This window comes from Acomys russatus, chromosome 4, assembly GCF_903995435.1.
Source record: "Acomys russatus chromosome 4, mAcoRus1.1, whole genome shotgun sequence".
In the NCBI taxonomy this organism is placed as follows: Eukaryota; Metazoa; Chordata; class Mammalia; order Rodentia; family Muridae; genus Acomys; species Acomys russatus.
This window is the reverse complement of record NC_067140.1, coordinates 61,190,641-61,216,390: the sequence shown is the minus strand read 5'-3', so window position 1 is coordinate 61,216,390 and position 25,750 is coordinate 61,190,641. Positions and strand designations below refer to the sequence as shown.

General features: G+C 39.9%; 1 protein-coding gene across 4 annotated transcripts in view; it reads left to right on the top strand.

Moving 5' to 3' along the window:
- Window positions 1-11,748: 11,748 nt before the first annotated feature.
- The window catches only part of Myef2 (myelin expression factor 2), a 34,955-nt gene continuing 20,953 nt past the window's right edge, over window positions 11,749-25,750 (top strand). For 2 of the 4 annotated variants that reach the window (XM_051144530.1, XM_051144528.1), the window contains exons 1-5: window positions 11,749-12,000; window positions 18,055-18,263; window positions 19,476-19,528; window positions 20,907-20,914; window positions 21,014-21,107. In XM_051144530.1, the coding sequence (XP_051000487.1) occupies window positions 11,867-12,000; window positions 18,055-18,263; window positions 19,476-19,528; window positions 20,907-20,914; window positions 21,014-21,107 (498 nt within the window). In that variant the 5' untranslated portion in view covers window positions 11,749-11,866. The remainder of the gene's footprint in view (window positions 12,001-18,054; window positions 18,264-19,475; window positions 19,529-20,906; window positions 20,915-21,013; window positions 21,108-25,750) is intronic. The other 2 variants (XM_051144531.1, XM_051144529.1) reach the window with 1 other exon arrangement.

Genomic DNA, 25,750 nt, shown 5'->3' with positions numbered 1-25,750 from the left:
TTTAGTTTGGTTCCCAGCACCCTAGTGAAAGCTCATAGTCAACTGTAACTCCAGTTTCAGGGGATCAGAATCTGCCTCTTAGGATACCAGGACACACATGGTCTACATGGATAGGGACACATACTACACATAAATAAAAAATAAAAACAAATATTAAGGAAGGGGCTGCTGTAAAAACTAGTCTATTTAAATAAGCCCGAAATGACTCATGTAAGCAATTAGTTTGCACAGCATTAATAAAATATTTGTTAATCTGATTGATTTCATTCTAACTTTGGTGTTATGTGGATCCACGCTATGTTTGACACCACCACCTCCCTCGCCCCATGTGTATGTGTGTGGTGGGAGCAAATGTCCCATGGCACATGCTTAGAGGTCAGCAGACAAGTTGCAGGAGTCAGTTCTCTTCTGTCATGTGAGTCCTGGAGATTGAAGCTTGGTATTCGGGTTTGGGAGCAAGTAGCTTTAAGTACGGAACTATCCTGCCAGCCCATTCTGTATTTTCTTACTGTTATCTGCAATCATTTTTAAAAAAGCCTTGCTGAAGAAGTCAGAATCAAATGACATGAATCTGCTATAGACATGAACCTCATTTCAGGAGTCATTTTCATAGCTAGAAATTTTTAAATTGTCATTTTATGACCTTAAATATGGCTCCATGGTAAATAATCATGAAGTCTAATCGATTTCTTTCTTTCTCTGTTTTCTCTCTTTCTTTCCTTTTTCTTTTTTCTTGATAGGGTTTCAGCTGTGTATCCCTGGCTGTCCTGGAACTACTTCTGTAGACCAGGCTGGCCTCTAACTCAGAGATTTGCCTGCTTCTGCCTCCTGAGTTCTGGGATTAAAGGGGTGCAGCACCACTGCCCAACTATAAAGCCTAATCTTAAACACCTGGGTGCTATGGTTAAGGAGATGGTTCAGCAGTTAAAGTGTGTACTGCAGCTAACAAGCACCTGAGAGTTGAACTCCAGGGGATCTGATACTTTATTCTGGCCTCTGTGGTCACCCATATGCAGGTGTCATACACACACACACACACACACACACACACACACACACACACATGCAAATCTTTAAAAATACTTGGGTGTTACACATCTAATTCTCACTCAGTTTAGAAAAATGTAACAGTGTCATTGTTTGACCATTGATGTCACAAGTCCACACGTAGATACTGAAGGTTTCTTTGGGTGGTTTTCTATGTTTTTAAAAGATTTATTTTACGTGAATGAGCGTTTTGCCAAATGGATGAACATGCACCATACGCACGCCTGGTGCTCACAGAGGTTGAAAGAGGGCTTGGGTTTCTCTGGAACTGGACTTGTGGATGGTTGTAAACCGCCACGTGGATGATGAGAATCAAACTCAGGACCTGTTCAAGGGACACAAGTGCTCTTGGCTGTTGGGCCATCTCTCCAGCTCCCTGGTTTTCTATTTTTAAAAACACATCATTTAATATAGTCCTTCCACTTAGTGCTTTTGAATCCATGCCAAAGGAACACTTTAACTGTAAGTTAGATTCCTTGGTGTTAATTAGTGATGACCGTGGCCTTTCAAGTTGTATGGAAGGCAGTGGTGCTGTCCAAAGCCTGAGAAGTGGCTCATTCAGGAGTGTGTGATGGATTAAAAATCTATTATGTTCCACTCTCCCCTTTTTTGGGGGGGTTGGGCTGGGTGCTGGGATCCAAAGATAAATTAGATTTGTTCTCTGCCCTTGAGGAGATTTGTTATTGTAAAGCAGTGTAGAAACTTCTAAAAAACTATACTGGTGCAGAAATTTAATATCTACTTACGTTTTATTTTCCATTGCCAAAGGACTGGTGGAGCACTGTGACTTGCAATGATCACGTGCCCTTCAAACTCATGCACAACTTCCATAGAAACCATTGAAAGATATGAAACTCACTAATGGCTTTCTAAAGCAAAGAGGTTCCCCTGTGCTCTCAGAAGTCATGCCTTACTCTCAGAGTAAAAATCCAAGCATGTGATTGGCATTGTTTGCACAACCCCAGACAAGCCTGTCCTTAACAACATTCCTTGGTGCTACACTGACCTTATCTTGAAATGTCCTACTAGAAGGACTCCTGGTTTATACAAAGTGCTTGACATTTTTATAGAGTTGTTATATTAGTGATATATATGTGTGTGTGTGTGTGTGTGTGTGTGTGTATACACACACATACATACATGTGATGCACTATATAATAGTACACACACACACACACACACACACACACATTAGTAGCTAGGCAACACATCACCTACTATTTTTTCTCTAAGATGTTGATCAATTTAGAAACTTTGGATGTTTTCTAGGAAGTGCTGCCTGCAATGCAAATGGAACTCTCACACACACTATTGCATTGAAACCAGAGCATCGAGTGTGCTTTTTTCTCATATACAAGTAAAGACCATGTGACTGCTCACATTTATTGTTTTTTTTTTTTTTACTTCCCAGCATCAAATTAATAGCTAAAAATGAATCACTTCATAGGTGCTTTTAAATTTGTTTCTTTTCTCTATTTATTTATGTGTTTTTAATTTGTTTTTTCATTTAGATTATGGTCACCTGTAAAAAACGATCTTTTTTTATTTTTTTTTTAATTATTTATTTATTTATTTAAAGATTTATTTATTTATTATGTATACAGTGCTCTGCCAGCTTATACCCCTGCAGGCCAGAAGAAGGCATGAGATCACATTATAGATGGCTGTGAGCCACCAAGTGGTTGCTGGGAATTGAACTCAGGACCTTTGGAAGAGCAGGCAGTGCTCTTAATCTCTGATCCATCTCTCCAGCCCTCTAAAAATGATCTTATAAAATGAAAAGTGGAGTAAATAACCTGATGGCATTCACTCACAACCAAAATGATGACAGTTGGGTGAATGCATATGACAGTTTTATGTATTAATTTATTCTTATTTTAATGGGACACTAAGATAGAAAACTATATATCCTAATTATTATGGAGATTAAAATCTAAATTATAACTAAATATTAAAATGTTACATTGGCAGAAAAATGTATATATATTTTAACTAGCTTGACAAAGCACAGTGTACTCCATTTCTTCTTCTATAGCCTAAATATTGTGTCCTTTATGACAAGATCTTTTATGTAAGTTATAAATCAGAAACATTAATTACTGTCCACATTATTATTGTTGTTAATTAGAGACAGAATCTCTTACTGAACCTGGAGCTCAGATTCAGCTAGACTGACTGGGGAATGTGCCTGAGGTGCCCTCCTGACTCCACCTCTTAGCACTGTGGCCACAGACATGTGCCACCACACCCTGCTTTTACTTGTGCCCCAAGGATTTACACTCAGGTCTTGATGCTTCCGTAGCAGGACTGTGTAACTGAGCTATCTCCCCATCTCTGCATGTGTTCATTTCTAACTTCCTTTGTAAGAAGATGTGGAAACTCTTTAGAAAGCACGGCAGACAGCCTCACCCATGGATATACTCTGGAAAGACTGTATATTACAATGAGACAGATAGCAAAATCTTCCTCTGGTGAGTCAAAGTAGGAACCATTCCAGAGGAGGTTTTGCTTGCCTGGGGCCTCTTCACTGGTGATTTTTGCTCTCAAGTTTTTTTATATTGGGATAATTTCCTAAAATTCTGTGGTTGGTTGTTCTGGTTGGCTTTGTTTTTTAAAATCATACTATTAGCCTCCTTTCTTCCCTTTCCTCCTCTCAAGTTTTTTATATTGGGATAATTTCCTAAAGTCAGAATAAGTCCAAAATGTTGCTTTCTTCTTTTCTGAGGAATATGTATCTTGTCTGGTTGATGGCTGACTGAGGTATAATCTTCTAATGTGATTGGGCCTTTTGACTCAAAACATTGGGTAACAAAATTAATATGTTGAAGAAAAACATAGAATAATTTTGGTGTGATGACTCAATCAGATTGGTTTATTTTTTACACTTAAGATTTTTAATAATCTAGTGATTTTAGAATATATTACACAATTATTTGTACTTTGAAGTTGATTGCTTTTTTAAAACATCCCCTATCAATCGTGAATGTCATTTTTGCGTTCGCACCCCGCCAGTTATTTTCATGTCTTTGGAGGGAGGGTTAAGAAATGCTTTTGACATTTTAGTAAAAAAAAAAAAAAAAAAAAAAAAAAAAAAAAAAAAAAATCTGCCACTTTTCCATCAGAGTCACAACCGCAGATATTCTGCTCCCCAACGCAGCCAACATCCTGTCCTCCCTAGAGATTCATTTCTAGCATCCCAAGGTCATTCAAGGAGCCCAGTTAAAAGCTTCTGCAACGAATGAATGGAGCAGGGTCTCCTCTCCAGTGTTGCAGCTCAGTCTCGAGTGCCTTAAAGTTCTGTGGTGGGTTGGTCTGGTTGGCTTTGTTTTCTTAAAAATCACACTATCAGCCTCCTTTCTTCCCTTTCCTCCTTAACGATCCTCCACCGCCACCCAGGTCACTCATATCATCTGTGATCTCAAGCGTAGCTGGTGCTGAGTGCGCTGAAATGGGGTGGGAGAGTTTGGTAATGAGATGATTGGATTGGATTATAAAATGACTGTGTTGGGTTTTGTCAACAGTGAGGAAATTATCTGAGTGGGCTGAGAAGTGAATTGAGCTGACGATGCTCCAGCGTGGATAATGGACTAATGCTGGCCTGTTTGATGAGTCTCATTTGGTAACATTAGACTTCGCTGGAAAAATTTTTCTGCAAAGGAAGATGCGCCCAATGTTTCAGCTCTGAGTGATTATTAAAATGAAGTTGCCTTTAATTGGCTTTAATTTTACTGTCCACACACTTCTAAGTAGTTTTACTGAAACCAAATTCAAGCCGGTTAGTAGAACATATTACTCTCAGCACAGTCTTCACAAACTTTTGAGCTGTGAACAGTATAATATATAGGAACTGACTTAAATTATGTCAAAAACCAATCTCGTTTTCTGTTACACGATATGATTCTGTAATACCAGTCAGTTAATACATAACAAACGAATGGGAATATCAACAGATTGAGACAAACCATTGTTTTATACTTGGTTTTCTTCAGTATGTGATGTTTTGACTACCAAATTAAGAAAAAAAAAAAAAGGTAGCTAAACTCTAATCCAGGTACACAGTCACACAACTGAAGGAGGCAAGCCGAGGATAGCAGTCTGATGCCCAGGGCACATTCATGCACCCTTCCTCCTTCCCCTTGGCTCAGATAGAGTGCCTCCGCTATCTTGAAAATTCTCATTTTGTGATTTTTTTCCCTGATCTTTGTATGAAATTTTCATAACTCAATCCTCCCTCATATTCTCACCATGATTTTTGATCTTAGTCAAATTTGTGAAGTCTAAACATATCATAAAACATATATTGTATGCTTTCATTATGCTACCATTTGCCTTAGGATTGTAAATGCCTTTGTAGTAGTTTTTATAAGTGGCTTGAACATTGCATTATGTATGACCTTTGACTATTCAGCGTTGTCTTCACCCTTCTAACTTCCCATTCTTCAAAACCCCCTTCCAGCTGAATTCCAACCTAAATTCTGCCAGTGAGGAACAGTACTGCAAACTTTTGAGGATGCAGAGGAGAAGCCATTTGTCTCAGCAGCTGCTGCAGGTAATTTGGTGGATGTGTTGGTTTGAATAGGAATAGCCCCCATAGGCGTGTGTGTGTGTGTGTGTGTGTGTGTGTGTGTGTGTGTGTGTGTGTGTGTGTGTGAGTGCTTGGCCCATGGGGAGTGGCACTAGGAGATGTGGCCTTGCTGGAGTAGGTGTGGCCTTGCTGGAGTAGGTGTGGCCTTGCTGGAGTAGGTGTGGCCTTGTTGGAGGAAGCGTGTCACTGTGGAGACAGATTTTAAGGTCTCATGTGCTCACGCTAAGCCTAGAATGTCAATTGCTTATCAAGATGTAGAACTTGGGGCTGGAGAGATGGCTCAGAGGTTAAGAGCACTGGCTGTTCTTTCAAAGGTCCTGAGTTCAATTCCCAACAACCACATGGCAGCTCACAGCCATCTCTAATGAGATCTGGTGCCCTCTTCTGGTGTGCACGCACACATGTAGGCAGAATACTGTATAAGTAATAAGTAAATCTTTTTTAAAAAAGGGTGTAGAACTTTCAGCTCCTTCTCCAGCGCCATGTCTGCCTACATGCTGACATGCTTCCTGTCATGATGACAATGGACTAAACTCCTGAAACTGTAAACCAGCCTCAGTGAAATGTTTTCCCCTATGAAAGTTTCCTTGGTCATGGTATCTCTTCACAATAATAAAACCCTAACTAAGATAGTGAGTCTCAGCAAAGGGCTGACAGGGTTTTGCACCAACACTGGGCACTAGGAGTCTTCAAATTTTTTCAACTCAAAGAGACTAATGCTGGTAGTTTCTCTCAGTTTCTGCCCTTCCTAACTTTTCAAACTCTAGCAGTAATGCCTCAGTGTCTGCTCTCATAGGCCAAGTAGGTGTTATGAAAGAGTATAGATCCCTGTGTAAGGTCTTTTCTCTTAGGAAATAGCTAAAAGCTTTTTTTTTTTTTTTTTTTTTTTTTTTTTTTTTTTTTGACAGGCTATCAGGTTTGTTTCTATTCACACTAAGAGGTTCATATATTTTTTTTTTATCATGTTTAAATTGTGAATTAAAATACACTGACATGAAATAAATTCAGTCTACTCTTCTGTAACATATAATGACAAGATAAATTACATCTGTAAACTACTGTAAAACTATTGCTTTCAACAAACAATATTGATAAGCATTTGTCAATAATGAACGCCTCTGCAAAGGAGCTAAATAGCTACAGAAATCCAACTGCACTGGTGAAAGAGAAGCTATTTTACTCCTAAAACATGAGGGTTGGATATTAATAGTAGAAGGCTTATACAGTGCTTTTCTTTTCTTGTTTTTTCTTTCTTTTTTTTTCTTTGAAGGTTTATTTATTATGCCTGCATGTACACCTGCAGGCCAGAAGAAGGAATAAGAATACACTATAGTTGGTTGTATGCCACCATGTGGTTGCTGGGAATTGAACTCAGGACCTTTGTTTTTGTTTTTTTGTTTTGTTTTTTTTTTTTTCTTTTTAGTTTTTTTTGAGACAGGGTCTCTCTGTGTTAGCCTTGGTTGTCCGGAACTCACTTTGTAGATTAGGCTGGCCTCAAATTCACAGCGATTCACCTGCCTCTGCCTCTGGAGTGCTGGGATTAAAGGCATGCCCCACCACCGCCCGGCAAACTCAGTACCTTTGGAAGAACGGTCAGTGCTCTTAACCTCTGAGCCATCTCTCCAGCCCTGCAGTGGTTTTCTGGGGTCAGCATTTTCAGGATTGCATGTAGCTCTGCCCTTGGGTTTGTTGAATCATGGTTTCCACCTGCACACTCAGCTTTCTAGTCTCCTAGGGAGGAAGAAAAGCAAAGAATTCAGCAGGAAATTAAGCACGCCCAGAATCCCTCAAATGCTATTCCTCAGGACTTGTAGATAGATATGTGTCATGTGGTCACATCATTTACCTAGGCACATTGCGGCCCTAAGCAAGACTTGGTCAACAAGGAAAGTAGAGAATGGATGTGAGACAGGAAACTAGCAGTGCTCTCCAGCATAGAGTGAAGGGCAGGTCAAAACCAAAGGTGAACGGTGTTGTCAGAGAAACATTTTAAAGTTGTATTTGTATGACCATCGTATAGAAGAAACTATTAAGCAAGTCAGTCCTTTCTATTGAAGGTTATTTTCATCATGGTCAAGCTCAGTTGTATGTAAGAGGAAGATGCCAAGAAGCAGCAACTTAGTCAGGGTGGGCATTTGTTAGTTCTCATAGAAAGCAAGGTGGGCTGGGAGCAGAATGCAGGGTAGTTACTGCAGCTACTTCCAGTTACGAGGTCACTTCAGGGTCCTACATGGCAATTGCTGCTGTAAACCTGATTTCTCTATTCTAAGACAGTAACAGGAAGAGTCAAAGGAAGATGGAAAGGCCATGCACCTTGCTAAATGGCTCTCCTTAAGAATCTCCTATGCAGCCCATTCAACATTTCAGTTAGACTTTACTGACCAGAAATATGCCTATATGCGGCTGCAAGTAGAGGAGGACGTATGTGTTTTAGTAATTATCATTGTCAGTGCATTTCCTATCAGCAAATAGACAGAAGACCTTTGGTGTTGTTAGCTATCCTTTCTATCGGCTCCCGAGGGAACCTTGCAACTCATCGTCCTAAGAAATCTATTTTCTCTTCCAAATATTATAATTAAAACTTGAGCCAGCCATGGTGGCTCACGTCTTTAATCCCAGCACTTGGGGAGGCAGAGGCAGGTAGATCTCCTGTGAGTTCCAAGCCAGCCTGGTCTACAAATCGAGTCCAGGACAGCCAGGGCTACACAGCGAAGCCCTGATTTGAAAAACCAAAAACCAAAAACCAAAAACCTCCCCTGACCCACTCAACCAAAGAAACCTTGAGAACAATGCTGCAAACTAATAAATATTTAAATGAATACAAGGTAATCCTCTTGGTACTCTTAGAGTGAGGGTGCCAAACTGAGGACAGTTAAAAGATTAGCATTTACTACTCATGGCTTTGAATAGAGGAATCTGAATTCTTCACGTACTAAGGAGAAGGAGTGTCTCTTCCTGGAGGCAAAGGCAGGGAGATGACTAAGGAATCAGACATTGGTTGAAATGTTTCTTCCTATTATTCAGTAATAAATATCTATATTTTCATCATGGGACAAACTGCAAAACAGAGCAGTGTACAGTAGTACAAATTTAATCTTTTTTTAAAAAAGTTTATTTATCTGTATTTTATGTGCATTGGTGTTTTCCTGCATGCACGTCTATGGAAGAGTGTTAAATCTTGGGATTACAGATAGTTGTGAGCTGCCAGGTGGGTGCTGGGATTTGAACCCCAGTCCTCCGGAATAGCAGTCAGTACCCTTAATCACTGAGCCATCTCTCTAGCCCCTATGGTGCCTTTTTTTTTTTTTTTTAATTGTTTTTGTTTTTGTTTTTTCAGGGTTTCTCTGTGTTATAGCCCTGGCTGTCCTAGACTTGCTTTGTGACTAGGCTGGCCTTGAACTCACAGAGATCCACCTGCCTCTGCCTCCTAAGTGCTGGCATTAAAGGCGTGCGCCACCATAGCTGGCTTGCAGAATGAATCTTGTTAGACAAAAGCTCTACCCCTTAGATATGTTCTTAGATCTTTAAGATCTTTTCAGGCTTCTAATGATGAAGACATCTAGAAAGTTTAGAATTTTAGTGCTTCTCAATTCAGGCCTTTAATTGGGCATATGTTCCATCTGACTTCATTATTGTTATTATTATTATTATTATTATTTGCTGGTCCAGCTTTATCTTTCTTCTTCTTTTTTTAACCCCCAATACAGGGTCTCAATGGTCTAGTTTGCTTCTCTGTCGATGTGTTACAAGACCAACCAAAAGCAATTTGGTTTACAGCCTGCAGTCCTCCATGGAGGGAAGTCAGTGTAGGAACCCAAGGCAGAAGCTGATTCTGAGGCCACGGAGTAACACTGCCTCCTGGCTTGCCCCTCGTGGGCTTGCTCAGCCTGTTTTCTTTCTTTCTTTCTTTCTTTCTTTCTTTCTTTCTTTCTTTCTTCTTATTTTAATTTTTCCAGGCAGGGTTTCTCTGTGTGGCCTTGGTTGTCCTGGACTCCCTTTATAGACCAGGCTGGCCTTGAACTCACAGTGATCTGCCTGCCACTGCCTCCCTGAGTGCTGGGATTACAGGAGTGTGCCACCGCACTCAGCTCAGCCTGTTTTCTTATACAACACAGTACCACTAGCCCAGGGTTGGCACTACCCATAGTGATATGGCACCTTCAAATCCATCATTAATACATATAATGTTTCATAGATATGCCTAGAGGCAATGGCACAACTGAGTTGCCTCTTCCCAGGAGACTCTGGTTTGTGCCCGGTTGACAAAAGCATATCAGCACACTCAAGTAGTCCAGGCTGGCCTTGAACTTACTATATAGCTGAGGATGACCCAGAATCCCAGACCCTCTTATCTCTACCTCCTGAGTGCTGGGATTACATGTGTTTGTCATTATGACTGGCCTGGGCTTTGCATTTCAATTCTTACAAAGGAAAAGGAGGATGGCATCCTAGCTGCCACTAACAGAATTCCTCTGGTAACCAGCCACTTGCCTATTTTCCACCCATTCCACAGCTCAAGTGAGTCCCGGACAAAGCTCTGGCCCATCACTGGAAGTGTATGAGACTTCTCAGAAGGAGGCTTCCTTCTATCGTGGACAACCTCTGACCCACAATGCAGGCAATATGCCCAAATTGCCAGCAGCGGTCTAGGATCACCGAGCCTCCTTAAGGAACAAAGCTTCACACTTCGATGGTCACAGGTTAGGGAGGTGAAGAGTACTGAAATGTGAAAATGGTTTTTGCAGGAATCTTCTAGACTGCGCCGGTCAGATTAAGTTTCTTGGTGAAATTCAATGATGGCAAAAAGAATAATGAAACGGTGAATGCTGTGAAAGTTATTATAATTTCCTACTTAGGGGACAAGCAGTCTGGTTTGTGGGCCTTCAGAGATACAGACTGGAATCCTGCAGCCCTGGGCCCTCCATGAAGTGTTTTCATTAACCTCTTCACCTGCAAGGGAGGTGTTGCTATCTTTACTGTGAAGGGAGGTTGAGAGCTCAAGTGACTCAAGGAGTCCGAGGTGGAAATTTGCAGAGGTGGCCTCTAACCCTGACTGTGTCTGCCAAATTCTAGTACCTATATGGTAACTGCGAACATTATGCTCCAGGGTTGACAGAAGAGAATCACAGATCAAGTGCAGCAGTATCTGTAAGTTTAGGACACTATGTGAGCCGCACTCCAAAGGTAGAATTTCAGAGATCACTTTCATCGCTAATAAATATGCGCACAGTATGCCATTCACTATTTATTTATCTATTTATTTATTTTTGGTTTCTCAAGACAGGGTTTCTCTGTGTAGCCTTGGCTGTCCAGGACTCACTTTGTACACCAGGCTGGACTTGGAACTCACATCGATCCTCCTGCCTCTGCCTTCTCCTCCCTGAATACAGAAATTAAAGGTGAGCACCACCGCACCACTGTGCCTGGCTTGCCATTCACTTTTCATAAAAGGAAACGGTTGCGGTCTTTGCATTTATCAACTGAAAAAGATCATTTTAGTATGAGGCGTACTTATGGCACTCAAGTTAACTTTATCAGGGTTTTTTTTTTTTTTTCCATATTTAGGTGAAAAAAAATCAAGACCCCCCTCAACCCCAAAATGTGTATTTGTAGCTAATCTTGTACAAGAGATTTTTTATTTTATAAGATAAAATATTTATTCCATGGGTCTGTGTGTTTTGCCTGTGTTTTGGCAAGTACATGCTAGTGCCTGTGGGTGCTGGGAACCGAACCCAGGTCCTCCTCGGCAAAAGCAGCAAGCTATTTATCCTAATTGCTGAGCTATCCCTACAGGTCCCTTGTACAAGATTTATTTTAAAAAATTATGGACTGTCCAAAACGTCACTCTCCTAGCTGACTGCTAAGGTCTACAGAATTCTTGAGTTCTCAAAGAAAGTGGTCAAATGTTGACTCGTCGTCAGTCATGGCTGCTAGCAAGGCAGCTACATCCATCCCCAGAAAAGAGGCTGTTGTAGTTCCAGTGTTCAAACGCCCGTCCCCAAGAGGTCTCCCATCTCCGCGCCGGGTCAGCTACCCGCGCTCCCCTCGCAGGTGGCCGCGCAGGAGCCCCGCCCCCGCCCGCTCCGCAAGTCGCGGGGTCTCGTCCGATCTCGCGAGATCCGGGCCGCCGAGCGCTCGGGGCCTTTTCAAATCGCGATCCTTTACCGCTCTGCCGGCCGCCGCCATTGTAGCGCTCGGAGCCCTCAGCGCGGCCGAGGCGGAGCCCGCGGCGGGATGGCCGACGCCGACAAGCCCGAGGCGGCCGCGGGCGACGACGGCCCGCAGCAGCAGCCGGCCGAGCCCCGGCGAGACCCGCACCCCACCGAACCCGAGAAACCGCCGCGCAGCAGCGCCAACGGCGTTAAAATGTATTGTCTCCCCCGGGCGGGCAGGGCGGGAGGCGCGGGCGGCCCCGGTGCGGGAGCAGGTGCGGCGCGGGTGGCCTGGGCCTCCGGCGCGTGGAAAACGGTCCCCTTTAAAGGCCCGAGGTTAGCCTCATCCCCGGGGAGGACCTAGGGATGACATCATCGGACTTTCCCCCTCCCGGCCCGGTTCTGAGTCCCCGTGAGGGCCGCGTGTGCGGTGGTGGTTCCTGAAGTGTTAGAGTTGACCGAACCCATTGTGTTCCCTTTGATTGGCTTTCTAAAAGGAGGACGTGGTCTCCTCCACCCGCCCGGTGATGTTTGTCGGCCGTGCAGGCTCTTTTTCTTTTCTTTTTAAAAACAGACTCGGTGTGTGGTGGCCTTCGTTTTTATAATTCAATATAAGATGATATAATTAAATCGCTACAATATAAATCTGTTTTTAGCAGAGCCGGGAATGGAACCCAGAGTCTCGTGCATTCTAAGGCAGGCGTTAGGCCACAAAACGACACCCCCCCGCCCCCCACAACCCATAGAATACAGCCTTTTTAGAGGAAACCCACGATTTGAAGGTTGGGTCTGTCATCTGTGGCTGTGCATAATTCAGTCGACGTTAACTCATAAGATCTTCAGTTACAAGGCAGGAGGATGGCGGTATATTGTGTTCGCCTCTCCTTGTCACGTGGGGCGATGTGAAGGCAAACATTTATTTTCTTGTGTCTTATTCTGTGAAAACTAAAGTTGAAATTATGATAGTGATTTAGTGAAAACCCACTTCACCTCTCAGTTCTGCCTTAGCAGAAAGCACTGAACACATACTCAGGTCAAACAGGAAAGATAAAATGTCTTTCTGGCCTTTTTGTGTTGAAATGCTTGAGGTAGTGATGGTACCATTTGGACCAGTCTGTTTGAAATTGACTGAACTGAATTGGTTGCAGATCAGATGTGGTAGCTGTCCGCAGCATCATTTTGACAGTCTTGCTCAATGACATCATTGGAGAGTTTCTTGTAACCACTGACAGCGTATAGAAGAGGAATCACCCCAGTTCTCTGGGGCCTGTCCTGAGCATTGGAAGACCAGTATTTGTTGTTTTCTGGTATATATATATATTCATTTTTGAAATGATGTATGTGGCGAGGCCCCTTAATGTGCCAGCCAGCAGAAACCATTGTGTTACCTTTGAGTTGGCTAGAAGTGCCTTCGCTATGGACTTTAGTTTCCCTACCTTTGAACAGGAAGCTGGTTTGAGCAGGACAGAATTTAGCAGGTATCAGAGATTGGAACTCAGTGCAGTTTGTTCCAGGATAGATAGTGAGAAGTCAGAAAGAAGTGAAGCCTGTATTGACTCTCTTTCTCTCACTCTCTCACTCTGTATATTTTTTTGGGCGGGAGGGAATTGTTTCAAGACAGGTTCAGCTGGGTGGTGGTGGCAGCGCACCCTTTTAATCCCAGGAGGCAGAGGCAGGCGGATTGCTGTGAGTTCAAGGCCAGCCTGGTCTACAAATCTAGTCCAGAACAGCCAGGGCTACACAGAGAAACCCTGTCTTGAAAAACAAAACAAAACAAAAAGACAGGGTTTCTCTATGTAGCCTTGGTGTGTATACTGAGCTGACCTTGATACACATTGATCTGCCTGCCTCTGCCTCCCTGAGTGCTGGGATTAAAGGCGTGTGCTACCACACCCAGCTGTCATGGGCTTTTCCCTGAGATTTGCTATTAAAAATAGAAACAAAACAAAACAGTGGAATGACCGGAACAATACAGTCAGCCTGCATGTCTATGGGTTCCTTGTCAATGATTTAATCATGAATTGAGAATACATTCTTTCAGGTAGCATAAGTAATGAAGGGTTTGAAGGTTGTGACTGTGTGTGATGTTGGTGCTTGTGAAGTTGGTGTCCACACCTCTATTAGATCAGAAAATATAATGTCTACAGTTATATTGCAGGATAGGAAAAGAGATGGGAAAGGACCATTTTCCAGTTTTAGGAGAGAAAATATGGGATGGGGTGTTAACAGTAACTACAGGTTGTTTGCTTATTCTAATTCATTCTTTCTATATTTTTCCAATGTTGAGGAGAGACCAGTGTACTCGTAAGGGATTTCTTTGGCCCTGATAGGCTAGCATAAGGTATTCCCAGGTAGGGCCTTAGACTGTAAGTGAGTCTACTGTGAACCTATATGGGTGGTTGACAGCCCTAAACCTTGGGCTGATTATCATGCTTTTAATGATAAAAATTCATTGAAAGAGTTTTGATGACCAGACACTGCTTTACCACATAGACTGCACAGAAGCCAACCAAGGGCTCCTGCTGTCAGGATTGAGCTGCTTGTGCTTAAGTGAGTTCATAGTAATGGCAGGCACCACAAGGCCTTCAGTTGTAAAGGTCCAGTGAGCATCTGTTAGAGAAATACAGGAAGAATTTTTGAGATTATGAAACTCATGCAGAGGATTTAGTTGGCTTGTTCATTTTTAGACAGAAATTAAAGATACTATTCCTTCTGTCCATATTCAAGTAAATTGGAAGAAAGCAATAATTGTCTTCTGATTCATTATTAGTCTTGTAAAATTGCAAAAGTGTATTTATATTGTGCTATTTGTTTTTGATATCATGCAGTATTTGGTTTTCTGTGTTTGGCTTATTTCACTTAGCATATTGTCCTCTAGGTTGCTGCAGATGGCAAGCTTTCTTTCTAAAGGCTGCGCTCCCCCCACCCCAATCCTTGTGTATGTATACATCCAGAATATTTACATGCCCACACCCACTTTTTCTTTAACCATTCAATGATCAGATTTTTAGTTCAGCTCTATCATAGTTATTGTGAGAAAAACAGTGAATTTGAGTTCAGATATTGAGATGATTTTATTTCCTTTGGTTAAATAAAAAAAGTGGAATTGCTTGGTAGTTTGATAGTTTGGCTTCTGATTTTTTCAAGGAACCTTTAGTTGCTCTCTGGTCATCCTTCAAGGAAGTATAAAGAAAATATCCCAATATTGTATTTTTAAATGAATTGTTGGGAACATTGTAAGCAAATGTTTATCACAGTTATGTAACCTTCAGCCAGGTGAAGAATAGAGGAACTTAGTGAGTACTTTAGAATTCTGTGCATTTTCACAGGGGATTTTATCCAGGGTGAAAGTAGACAGGGGGAGAGATGCTTACCAGAAGAGTAGGTATCTTCTTACTTGACTCCAGACTGGAAACAGTCAGTGAATTCAGTGGAAGCACATTATTATGCAGATGGTTCTTCAGGGGAATTAAAAAGAAAGGCTTGCTATGTCTGCTTTAGCTGGGGACCAGAGAAGAGGACCTGTACATTTTGGCTGCTTGCTTTATTCTCAGAAATGCCACTCCATTCACACAGCACACATGCTAGAGTTGAACAGTTGAGAAGATCCTTTCAGGGTCTGCCATTTCTTTTGAAAGAATAAGGTTGGATGAATAGGTGGTGAAGCAAGTTTGATACTAATGTTTCTTGATTGTAGGAGCATTTCTTTTTCTTTTTCTTTTTTTGTTTTTGAGACAGGGTTTCTCTGTGTAGCCTTGGCTGTCCTGGACTTGCTTGGTAGCCCAGGCAGGCCTCGAACTCACAGAGATCCACCTGCCTCTGCCTCCTGAGTGCTGGGAGTAAAGGTGTGTACCACACCTGGCTGTAGCATTTCTTTCTTCCTTTTTGATTTTTTTGAGACAGGGTTTCTCTGTATAGTCATGGCTGTCATGGACTTGCTGGCTTGATGATATATAGTCCAGCCTGGCTCTCAGCTCTCAGCAGTCCTTTTGCTTCTGCCTCTTGGAGTGCTGCTATTACAGGCATGTCTTACCATTTTCAGTGAGTTTGTGTTTGTGTGTGTGTGTACGTACTTTTTGAGAGATTTCTCATTGAACTTAAGGCCCACTGATTAGGTTAGACCGGCTGGCCAGTGAGGTTCAGGAATCCACAGGTGTGTATCTCCATGCCTAGCTTTTTATGTAGATACTGGAGACCCAAACCTTGGCACTCAGCTTTGCATAGTAATAAGCATTTTACCAACTGAGCCATCCTCCCAACCTCCAGTGTGTGGGTCCTTAACTGGCAATTGAAAAATTAGAATTTAGGGAGCTGGAAAGATGGCTCAGAGGTTAAGAGCACTGACTGCTCTTCCATAGGTCCTGAGTTCAATTCCCAGCAACCACATGGTGGTTCATAACCATCTATGATGAGATCTGGTGCCCTCTTCTGACCTGCAGGCAGAATACTGTATACATACTAAATAAATACATCTTAAAAAAAAAGAAAAATTAGAATTTATCCAGCATATGTTATAGTCTTTATGTACTTTATGTATGGCAGCATTGTCAACTGCTCAGGAGAGTGGTGTGTAAGAAATAAAAAATTCATATTAATGCAGTAAGAAGTTTGTTTATAGCCGTCTAAAATTGCTCCCCTTAGAATTTATAGCCTGGATTATGAAGTTTGGTTTGTTAGAATAATCCATGAAGGTTAAAAAAAAGTATTGCTTATTCTTAGAGATTTTGACTCACTAAGGTTTATAAAATTTGCTTTAAAATTATTTTGTTAATGAAATTACTTTAGGATAACTAAAGCAGTCTGTGAGTTAAGCCACAATTGAAAAAGAGCTTGCCTATGGCCCTAGGACCTACCTGAATTTGATCTCCAGAACCATGTGAGGATGCTGGGCATATGTGTCCTTGTAATCCAGTGCTGGAGCGAAGGAGACAGGAGGATGTCTGGATCTCCATGGTAGCCAGTCTAGCCAATTTGGTGAGCTTCAATCCAAAGACAAACATTATCTCAAAGGACAGGCATGACACTCCTACAGCCCCTGCTCTCTACACACATGCTTGCAGACATGCATGTGCATCTGCACACATACGTGCACCTACATATTGCTTTAAAAATATAAATTTTATTTTAAAATATAAATCCAGATTTTTATCTGCAGGATTACTTTAAGTATATACTCATATCTTATTTATTCCTATGTTGGTATATAGCATCATAATAGTTGCATTGTGATTAAAGTCTTATAAATTAAAATTTCCAGTTAGGCCCATTAGAAAGACTGGTGGATTCTGGCTCATGACGTGTCTCATTATCTCCTTCTCCCCCTCAACTCTATGCTTTCATTATAGGTAGCATTACTAATAAAAAATTCTATGAAGTGCCCTTCCTGTCTTATGTTCAACATGAAGATACAAGGATGTCTTTAAGTTTTCTGTGTTTCCCAAAGTAGGGAATAGAGAAAACTCAATATACAGTAATGAGTATGTACATGTATTAAATAGATAAATAGATAAGACAGTATATTTTGATTATGGTTTAGGAGAAGGAGAAAATTCTAGGGAAAATTATTAATCTGTAAGTAATAAAGTTTTTCAGACAACCATTTTGGTTTATTTATTCATTTATTTACTTTGCAGGGGGCAGAATCTTGACTATGTAACTCTGGCTTAGCTGGCTGCCCTAGAGCTTACTGTATAGACCGGGCTGTCTTGAAATTTGTGCTCTTCCTGCTTCTGTCTCCTGAGTGCTGAATTATAAGTGTGTACCACTATTCTTTAGTTAAAACAATTCAAAGAATTTTATTTTGCACACTTATGCATGCATAATGTATGTGTGTGAGCTTATGAACCATACTGATATTATAGGAAAAATTTGTGTAGTTGACTGTCACCTTCCATCTTTAACATGGGTTCTGGTTTTGAACTCAGGTCATCAGGCTCCTGCAGCAAGTGCCCTCTTGTTGGTCTGAGTTGGGTTTTTGAATAAAGCCCAGAAACTTGATACTGAGCTAGGGTCTTTTTATTACTTATTAATTAGTATGCTGGGGAAAACTGGGTTTTGGGATGTTTACAACTATTAACGTAGGAGAAAATGCCAACTCATAACTGAAAAATTGATAAGCTTCACTAGGGAGCTCTCATGCAGACCGTCAGCATCTGGACTGAATTCTAGCTTAATTGAGAAGTTTGTGAAGGGACAAATGTGAACGATTGATACAGAGTTCCATTCTCAGGAGCTCAATCACTGATGCTTTTGTTGTCTTCTAATTGACAGGGAGAATGATGAATCAGTGAAAGAAGAAAAATCTGATTTAAAAGAGAAGTCTACAGGAAACAAGAAGGCCAACCGATTTCATCCCTATTCAAAAGATAAGAATTCGGGCATGGGAGAAAAGAAAGGCCCAAATCGGAACAGAGTGTTCATTAGCAACATCCCCTATGACATGAAATGGCAGGCTATTAAAGACTTGATGAGAGAAAAAGGTAACAGTTGCTGCAGTAACTTACTGTTGTAATCTTTGTGTAGGAAGGGGAGGATCTAAGCAGACTTTTTATTCCTCTTAGCCACACAGACTCAAAAAAAAAAAAAAAAGACTTTTCTTTCTTGACATGTGAATTAATCTTTTCTTTTTCTTCCACTTGGCAATTTCATTACAAGGAAGTATGGATAAATGAAGCATTTTTCTTTTTGCCATTTTAGTGGGATAGTGAAGCCAGCATTTGCATGCCACCAAGAATTTTGTAAAAGTGATTGTTTTGTCTAGTTGAAGCTTTTTTTAAAAATAGATTTTAAAAGGACTATTGCATTAGTTAAGCAATGCATTTAGCTTGTTAATGTATGTATAATAAGGTCGATTTTTCCCCCCAAAGATGTTTATGGTGGAGTCTAGAATCTGGCTGTGGAATTCATTTTGCTTGCATTGTCACGACTGCCATGATGCTGTCTTTGCAGTTCTGTACTAAATTTGTGTTACTGCTGCTGCAGTTTTGTTTTCAGAATATTCTGAAAACCTTCATCTTATACACATGCTTGGTTTTGGGGGAAATAATTTCAATACTTGATCTTGTAAAAGCTAGTTTTGTTATCTCTTGAAAAATTGAGGTTCAACAGTCCTGCAAATTATGTACTTGGCTTGAGGGTGATCTTTTCTAATATATATATTTTTAAATTGCATTGGTGTATCTGTTGTAAGGTGACAACTATTTGACTGGTTTTATTCACTGACCTTATTTAGAAGTGTGTGGCTTGCTGTGAAACATGACTTGTAAATTTAGTTTACTGATGGCAAACATGATTGAAGACATTCAGGTAGGAAGTCACCTTAAAACAGCTGTTGTGTGTAGGCTGACTAAAGTTATTTGAAAAGTGCTAATGTTGTTAATATGACAGGCTGAGGGGCCATCTGTATGTATATGTGCACTTGCTCACCAACCATAGCATGCTGGCCAAATCCGATCTGCAGTATGAATTGGGTTAATATGGTTGTTAGCTTTTTAGAGAATGTGGATGACGTAATTCCTGAAAATTAGTTTAAATTTCTATAGCTATTGATAGGAGGTATGTTGATCTGGTCCTGATTGCTGGTGAATAATAGGTGCTTTTCTGTAGAGTTGTGCACAGGTGTGCAGTAAAGCAAGATACTGGTGTTTAAATGTATTGTTTCTTGGTATCTTCCTTTTGTATGTCTTATGTAGTTGGTGAGGTTACATACGTGGAGCTCTTTAAGGATGCGGAAGGAAAATCAAGGGTAAGTGCTGTGGGCCATAATCTGCTTGAGGTTTAAAAGTTCCTCAGCAGTTTACTTTTGTATAATACGCTATCAGACTTTTGGAAACTTAAGTTTCATTTTGCTTTACTTTAAGATTTGAGGTTTTATCCTAGCAAGTCAGACATATGCCAACCAAACTAGCTGCCTGAAAGGGATGGGTTTTGCAAATGTTTATAAAGGGTATTCATTTTTCTAATGCCTTAAGGTATGCTTTTTCTTAGCTAATAAAATTTAATATAGTTTTTTTGTTGTACTTTGATGTATTCAGGGATATTTTAAAAGTCACTGAATTGATAATATTTTTTAAAGAGTTTTATGAGAGGCCTGTGGCTTAAAGGTGTTAATTTAGAATATAATTTTGAAACTTTTATTGAAAAGTTTAATTTGGTAGCCTGCAGGACCATGTAAGAGGCAGTGCTCTGACCAATGGGTGTGAATGATGTCTATGACTAAGTTGACCTAGAAGGCTGACGATAGATTTCGATTAAGTAGCAAGAGCATGCTGAAGAATATAATGGAAAGCTCTCAAACAGCACCACACCATATTCATAAAATGGCTGGGTACATGAGAAACACAGACTTTGTCATCACAGTCAAGTGTCACTTTGAACAGTAATTACGGGAATTATTTTTAAAAATGATTCTGTAAGTTTCTTTACCATGGGTAATTTGTTTTATATGCTTTGAACTAGATGCACCTAAATTGCACAGCCAGTTTTAACCTAGTAGACAACTTTATTAAAAATAAAATTGAGCGGGGGGTTGGAGAGATGGCTCATCAGTTATGAGCATTGGCTGCTCTTCTACAGGACCTGGGCTTAATTCTAGTATCACATGGCCGCTCACAACTATCTGTTAATTCAAGTTCCAGGAGATCTGACACCCTCTTCCGGCCCCTGTGGGCACCAGACCCACTCATTGTGTACAGCTATACTTGCAGGCAAAAAATATACATAAAATAAATTTTAATTTCATATTTATTTGATATTTTAATTAGATTATATTGTATGCAATGTATCTTTTGAAATATTTATTACTGTGTAAGAACATGTATATTGGACCCTTCAGTTTCATTCTTTATTACTGTTGATGGAATTCATACAGTGGTACTAATTTTAATTTCAAAAAAGTTAGCTGAAAATAAGAATGTACTCCATGCTTGTAACATGTTAGATGGATTTAAAAAATTCTTTGAAAATGCATGGTCACTTGCCTGTTACATTCTGGAGGTATAAAAGAAAAAGAAAATGTGTTCTTGATTACTTTTAATAACTTAAATATTAGAGTCTTCCATTAGTTTCATCTACTTAACTATTTTTTTTTTCTTTTGCATATATTGACAATCTACTGGATATAGGGTTGTGGGTAAGAATTCTTTTAAGTATCTTAAGTTAAATTTATCTTGTGATTAGAAATAAGAAATCCTTGTACATATGCATTTTTTTTACTTTTTTCCCTATTTAGTGTGGTTGAATTCAAAGATGAAGAATTTGTAAAGAAAGCATTAGAAACTATGAACAAATATGACCTTAGTGGGAGGCCTCTGAATATTAAGGAGGTAAGTTAGGTTTTTTTTTTTTGTATTTGCAATTTAAATGTTTAACTATATGACTTTTGTATGACTTTTTTTTTTTTCAAGGATAGAGGCTTATTAAAGTCATTAGAGATGGTTTGCTATTAATCCTTAAGGTATTCTTTATATTTAATTAATTTCTGGTTACAAATAGATAGAGGTCTTCAATTTAAAATAAAAATCAAGTCCCAAAAATTTAAAGATGACAAACTTTCAAGTGCAGACTTCATTTGCTGTAAATATTTTTAGTTTTTATATTATTGTTATTAGTTGTTATTATTATTATTATATATTTTATTAGTTTATTCATGTTACATCTCAATTGTTATCCCATCCTTTGTATCCTCCCATTCCTCCCTCCCTCCTGCTTTCCCCCTACTCCCCTCCCCTATGACTATGTCTGTGACTGAGGGGGACCTCCTCCCCCTGTATATGCTCATAGGGTACCCAGTCTCTTCTTGGTAGCCTGCTGTCCTTCCTCTGGGTGCCACTAGATTATAGTTTAGTTGAAAATTCAGTAGGTATTGTAGTTGATTACAGGTTGCTTGATAATACACATAGCTTTTGGATTTGAATAAGATTGGTATTCATCTTTAATAAAATGAGACTTTATAAGGTAAGAATTTAAGGATTGTTATAACTTACTGAGCTGTGTAACTAGAACTTAGAATAATCTACGATGGGAATTTTCTCTTTGTATAGAATTGTAGTAATATAAAGAGATTGGCATATGATCAGAGGGTACCTTATAAAATATCACTTAGAGGAGTAATTGATCTTGGTAATAACTAGTTTGAATAACACCCAATTTTATGGGCTCTTTTATTTTATGTTATTTTTACCATAATAGTTTGGTCATAGACCCACTTGTACACATGGCCTTGCTAAATTTGTATTAAAAGAAACAAGCAGCGTCATTTTGATTCTGACATGTTCTGCTAATACGATGACATTCTTGGCTGGCATTCAACAGGGGAACAGTGATTATGAGCGCCATCTTGTCATTTTCTGGCCATGTGACAAGGAGTGTTGCCTCACTTCTCTAAACTTTAGTACTTAATATAATGCCACTGATAATACCTAATGTGACTTTTATGAAAATCAGTGTGATAAATCGATTATAGCTCGCTCTCTGTCACTGTAACAGCTGAATGTCCCAGGAAGAGCAAATCACTTACCCTTTGTTAAGTTTCCTTGTCACCAAGATAGAAATACTAGAAATCTCTCTTGTAATGTTGCAAAGACTTTGAGTGTTAATCAGTGTTTTCTAGTTTCCATACTTGTGACATTATTATGTAAGATGTTATTAAAGTAGTCTAACTATTATCATAAATGTCAGCTGTAAAAACCATTACTGTTGTGGTTGATGGTATCTTGTTCTTTCATGGGGTGATAGCGTGAGTGCCTTAGTGCTAAATATCATGTAGTCTAAATTCTTTACTAGAATTAACTTCCAAATTCCTTGAATCCCATTTGATCGTGGGATTATAATTATTTTTTAAAAATTGGCAGAGATTTGGTAGGGAATGTTAAACTTTGTGGCTTGACTAGTCATTTATTTGGTGCTTTAATGCATAAGCCAGGACTTAATTTAGCTTTAGAGATGTGCTGGTATCCCAAATAATTTTTGCCAATTTATAATCCTCTAATAATTTGATGATCGTAATTTGCTGTCTTATGATCTTGTATCTGTTTAAAGAAAGAAGTATTTTAAAAGCTACATAGAGACACTATAGACTTTAAGTATACTGTCTCTTCCTGTTTTTAATTGACAAAATTGGCTGAGTGTTAAAGGCTTAGGTTGTGTGATTGTGTTTCTTTAGGTTGCAGCATATTGTAGAGCCCAGTTCTCTTGTGGAGACCTCTGAATGAAGTTATAGGATGCCTTTATTTTCAACTATTTTAGAAGAGGAAGAAAAGGGTCCAATTTAGTTTTACTAAATAATGAAGGATTATTTAACTCTTTGGCTAATGTTCAATAAAGGTATTTATTTTCCTGGCGATGTCTGATTTCTAAATCAGTGCCTGATAAAACTGCTGAGATCTGCTTGCATGATTATTGAATACAGGCATATTCCAGTGTTCCTTAGTAGCTTTTCAGAAGTCTGTCCAATTGCATGAAGATGAGTAGGAAGGAGTCATGCATGTATTTGTAGGCCCACTGATAGCATTAGTAGTTAGTGATTGGCAGGCTGGACAGTAAGGGGAAAAGAAGAATAAAACTAAGTTAGATCATATGTGACTTGTGTGTGTTGATATGTGTATAATGTATATAGTGTCTACATGTGATAAAACAAATATACTATAAATACAAATAACCTATGTGTTTTAATAGATGGAGGAGCATTCTCTTTTTAATCCTCCTGTGAACCACTATTCTCAATTTTGCGCTTGTACAAGTTTTTCAAATCTCAAACTTGAAACATTTATGACTGTCTTAATTCCTTTTCTTGTCACTGTGATAAAACACTAGAATAAAGTCAGCTTACAGCAACGTTTATTTTAGCTCATAGTCTGAAGGGTGATCCGTCATTGTGGGGAAGTCAAGGCAGCAGGAGCCTGAAACAGCTGAATCCATAATCAGGAAGCAGAGAGAGAGGCATGAGTGCTCTGTTCACTTCCTTCCTTTTATATACTCGAGGAACCAGTACAGGGAATGGTCTTGCTCACACTTAAAAGTAGTTATAATTAATGTAATCAAGATTATCCCCCACAAGGATGCTCAGAAGTCAGCCTCCCCACCCCCATGATTCTGATTCTGCGAAGTGACAGAATGAGCACTAACCGTCCTGACGACCTATTCTACAGCCCACAGCATTCTTTGGTAATATCTAATTCACTTAATCCTTTTAATTTTTTTATCATGAGGAAGCACACTGGAGTCCAGCATACTTTTATTCTTACACTCATTCTTTTCTCCTTCATTTTGTTCTTCTAGCTATGCTGGAGAATTTATTAAAGTCATCCTTAGTTTACTTTTTAAAAAATCAATATTACAGACTGAGGATAGAAAGGTTCTTGATAGAATATTTTTATTCTTTGAGAACTTCATATAGTGTATCTTGATCATTTTTATTCCCTCTTCTCCCCCAGCTCCTCCCAGTTCCATTTCTACCTCCCTACCCCCCCAACTTTCTATGTGTCCCTTCCAGATAACTTTTAAAACCTGAGTCCATCCATATTCTCGTGTGTGTGTGTGTGTGTGTGTGTGTGTGTGTGTGTGTGTGTTCATTAACTGTTGTGTGGCAGACCTGCCAAGGACCATACCCTTAAAGAAAGCTGGGTCTCTCTTCCCCAGAAGCCATCAATTGCCAGTAGATGCCTTATGGGTAGGAGCTCTGAGTCCCTTTTTTTCGCCAAGTTAGAATGTTGGCTTGTCTGACTTTGTGCAGACAAGCATTAGTGCTGAAAGTTCGTGAATGAGAAAGTAGAATTTTTGGCACAATCGTTTGCATGAAGATGATGGTCCTCTTAGGTAGTTTCATTGGTATTTTGTTGTTGACCTTCTATCTAGTGGAGTGAGTGGGTAAAGTACATTGTACTTTTGTTTAAGAACAAATATTTCTTTTAAAAGTTAACAAACCTACAAATATTTGCTATAATTCTTTACTTGGACACCTCTCCCCTTTTCCCATCACAAGTCCTTTTCATCGTTGAGGAAGCTAAGAGATTATAAAATGTCTTACTGTATTTTGTTCAGGAGTGACATTAGCCAGTGATAGTAAACCACCTTCTACTTCAGTCTTCCTGGGTTTACAGCAGCATATTCTGTAGTGAGTGGCTGTGAGCTAGTCTGAGTCTTACTCATTTAGCTCTCCAGTGGTGAGAATTCACCTTTACTATATTGTGAGAAGAAGAGTCTATCTATAGGTTTTTATGGGGCTCACTTTTTGGATGGGGGAAAAACAAAACAACAACAACAAAATTGAACAAGCAAAACACTGCTGGCTCTGTTTCTTAACAATTAGACTTTATTTTACAATCCAACATTCCTATACAAGAAAGAAAAAGGGTTAAAGGGAAACAAGAGAAAACCTTCCGGTATCTGTTCCATGGGACAGATCCCCAGGTGTCTCTGGCCTGCATGCTGGTCTGGCTTGTAAGCTGGTCTCTCCCCAAACCACGTGTGATCCTGCTCCAAAAGATGCAGCCTTCTCCTCTCTCCTCCGCCTGCGTCTCTCTTGGATGTGCAATGGCCTCTCTGGGTCAGGATCCCTGCCCCCATCAATGTTGGATTAGAAACACAATAGCCCGGCTGGAGTCCCCTGGTCCACTTTCTGAGTTTTAGACCCAGGATGGCTCCATTCAGTCTATCTGAGGTGTTTCCAAGGGGCAAAGCCTGCCAAGACTGCTTTCACCTGGGACAAAGCTTACAGTCCTTCCCACAAAATACTAATTCTCTCAGATCTTTTTTTTGTTGTTGTTTTGTTTTGTTTTTTGTTTTGTTTTTGGCTTTTCTAGACAGAAGTTTCTCTGTGTGTAGCCCTGGCTGTCCTGGACTTACTTTGTAGACCAGGCTGGCCTCGAACTCACAGAAATCCACCTGCCTCTGCTTTCTGAGTGCTGGGATTACAGGCATGAACCACTGCGCCCAGTTTTTCTCATAGATATTAATACTTTGGTCCAGA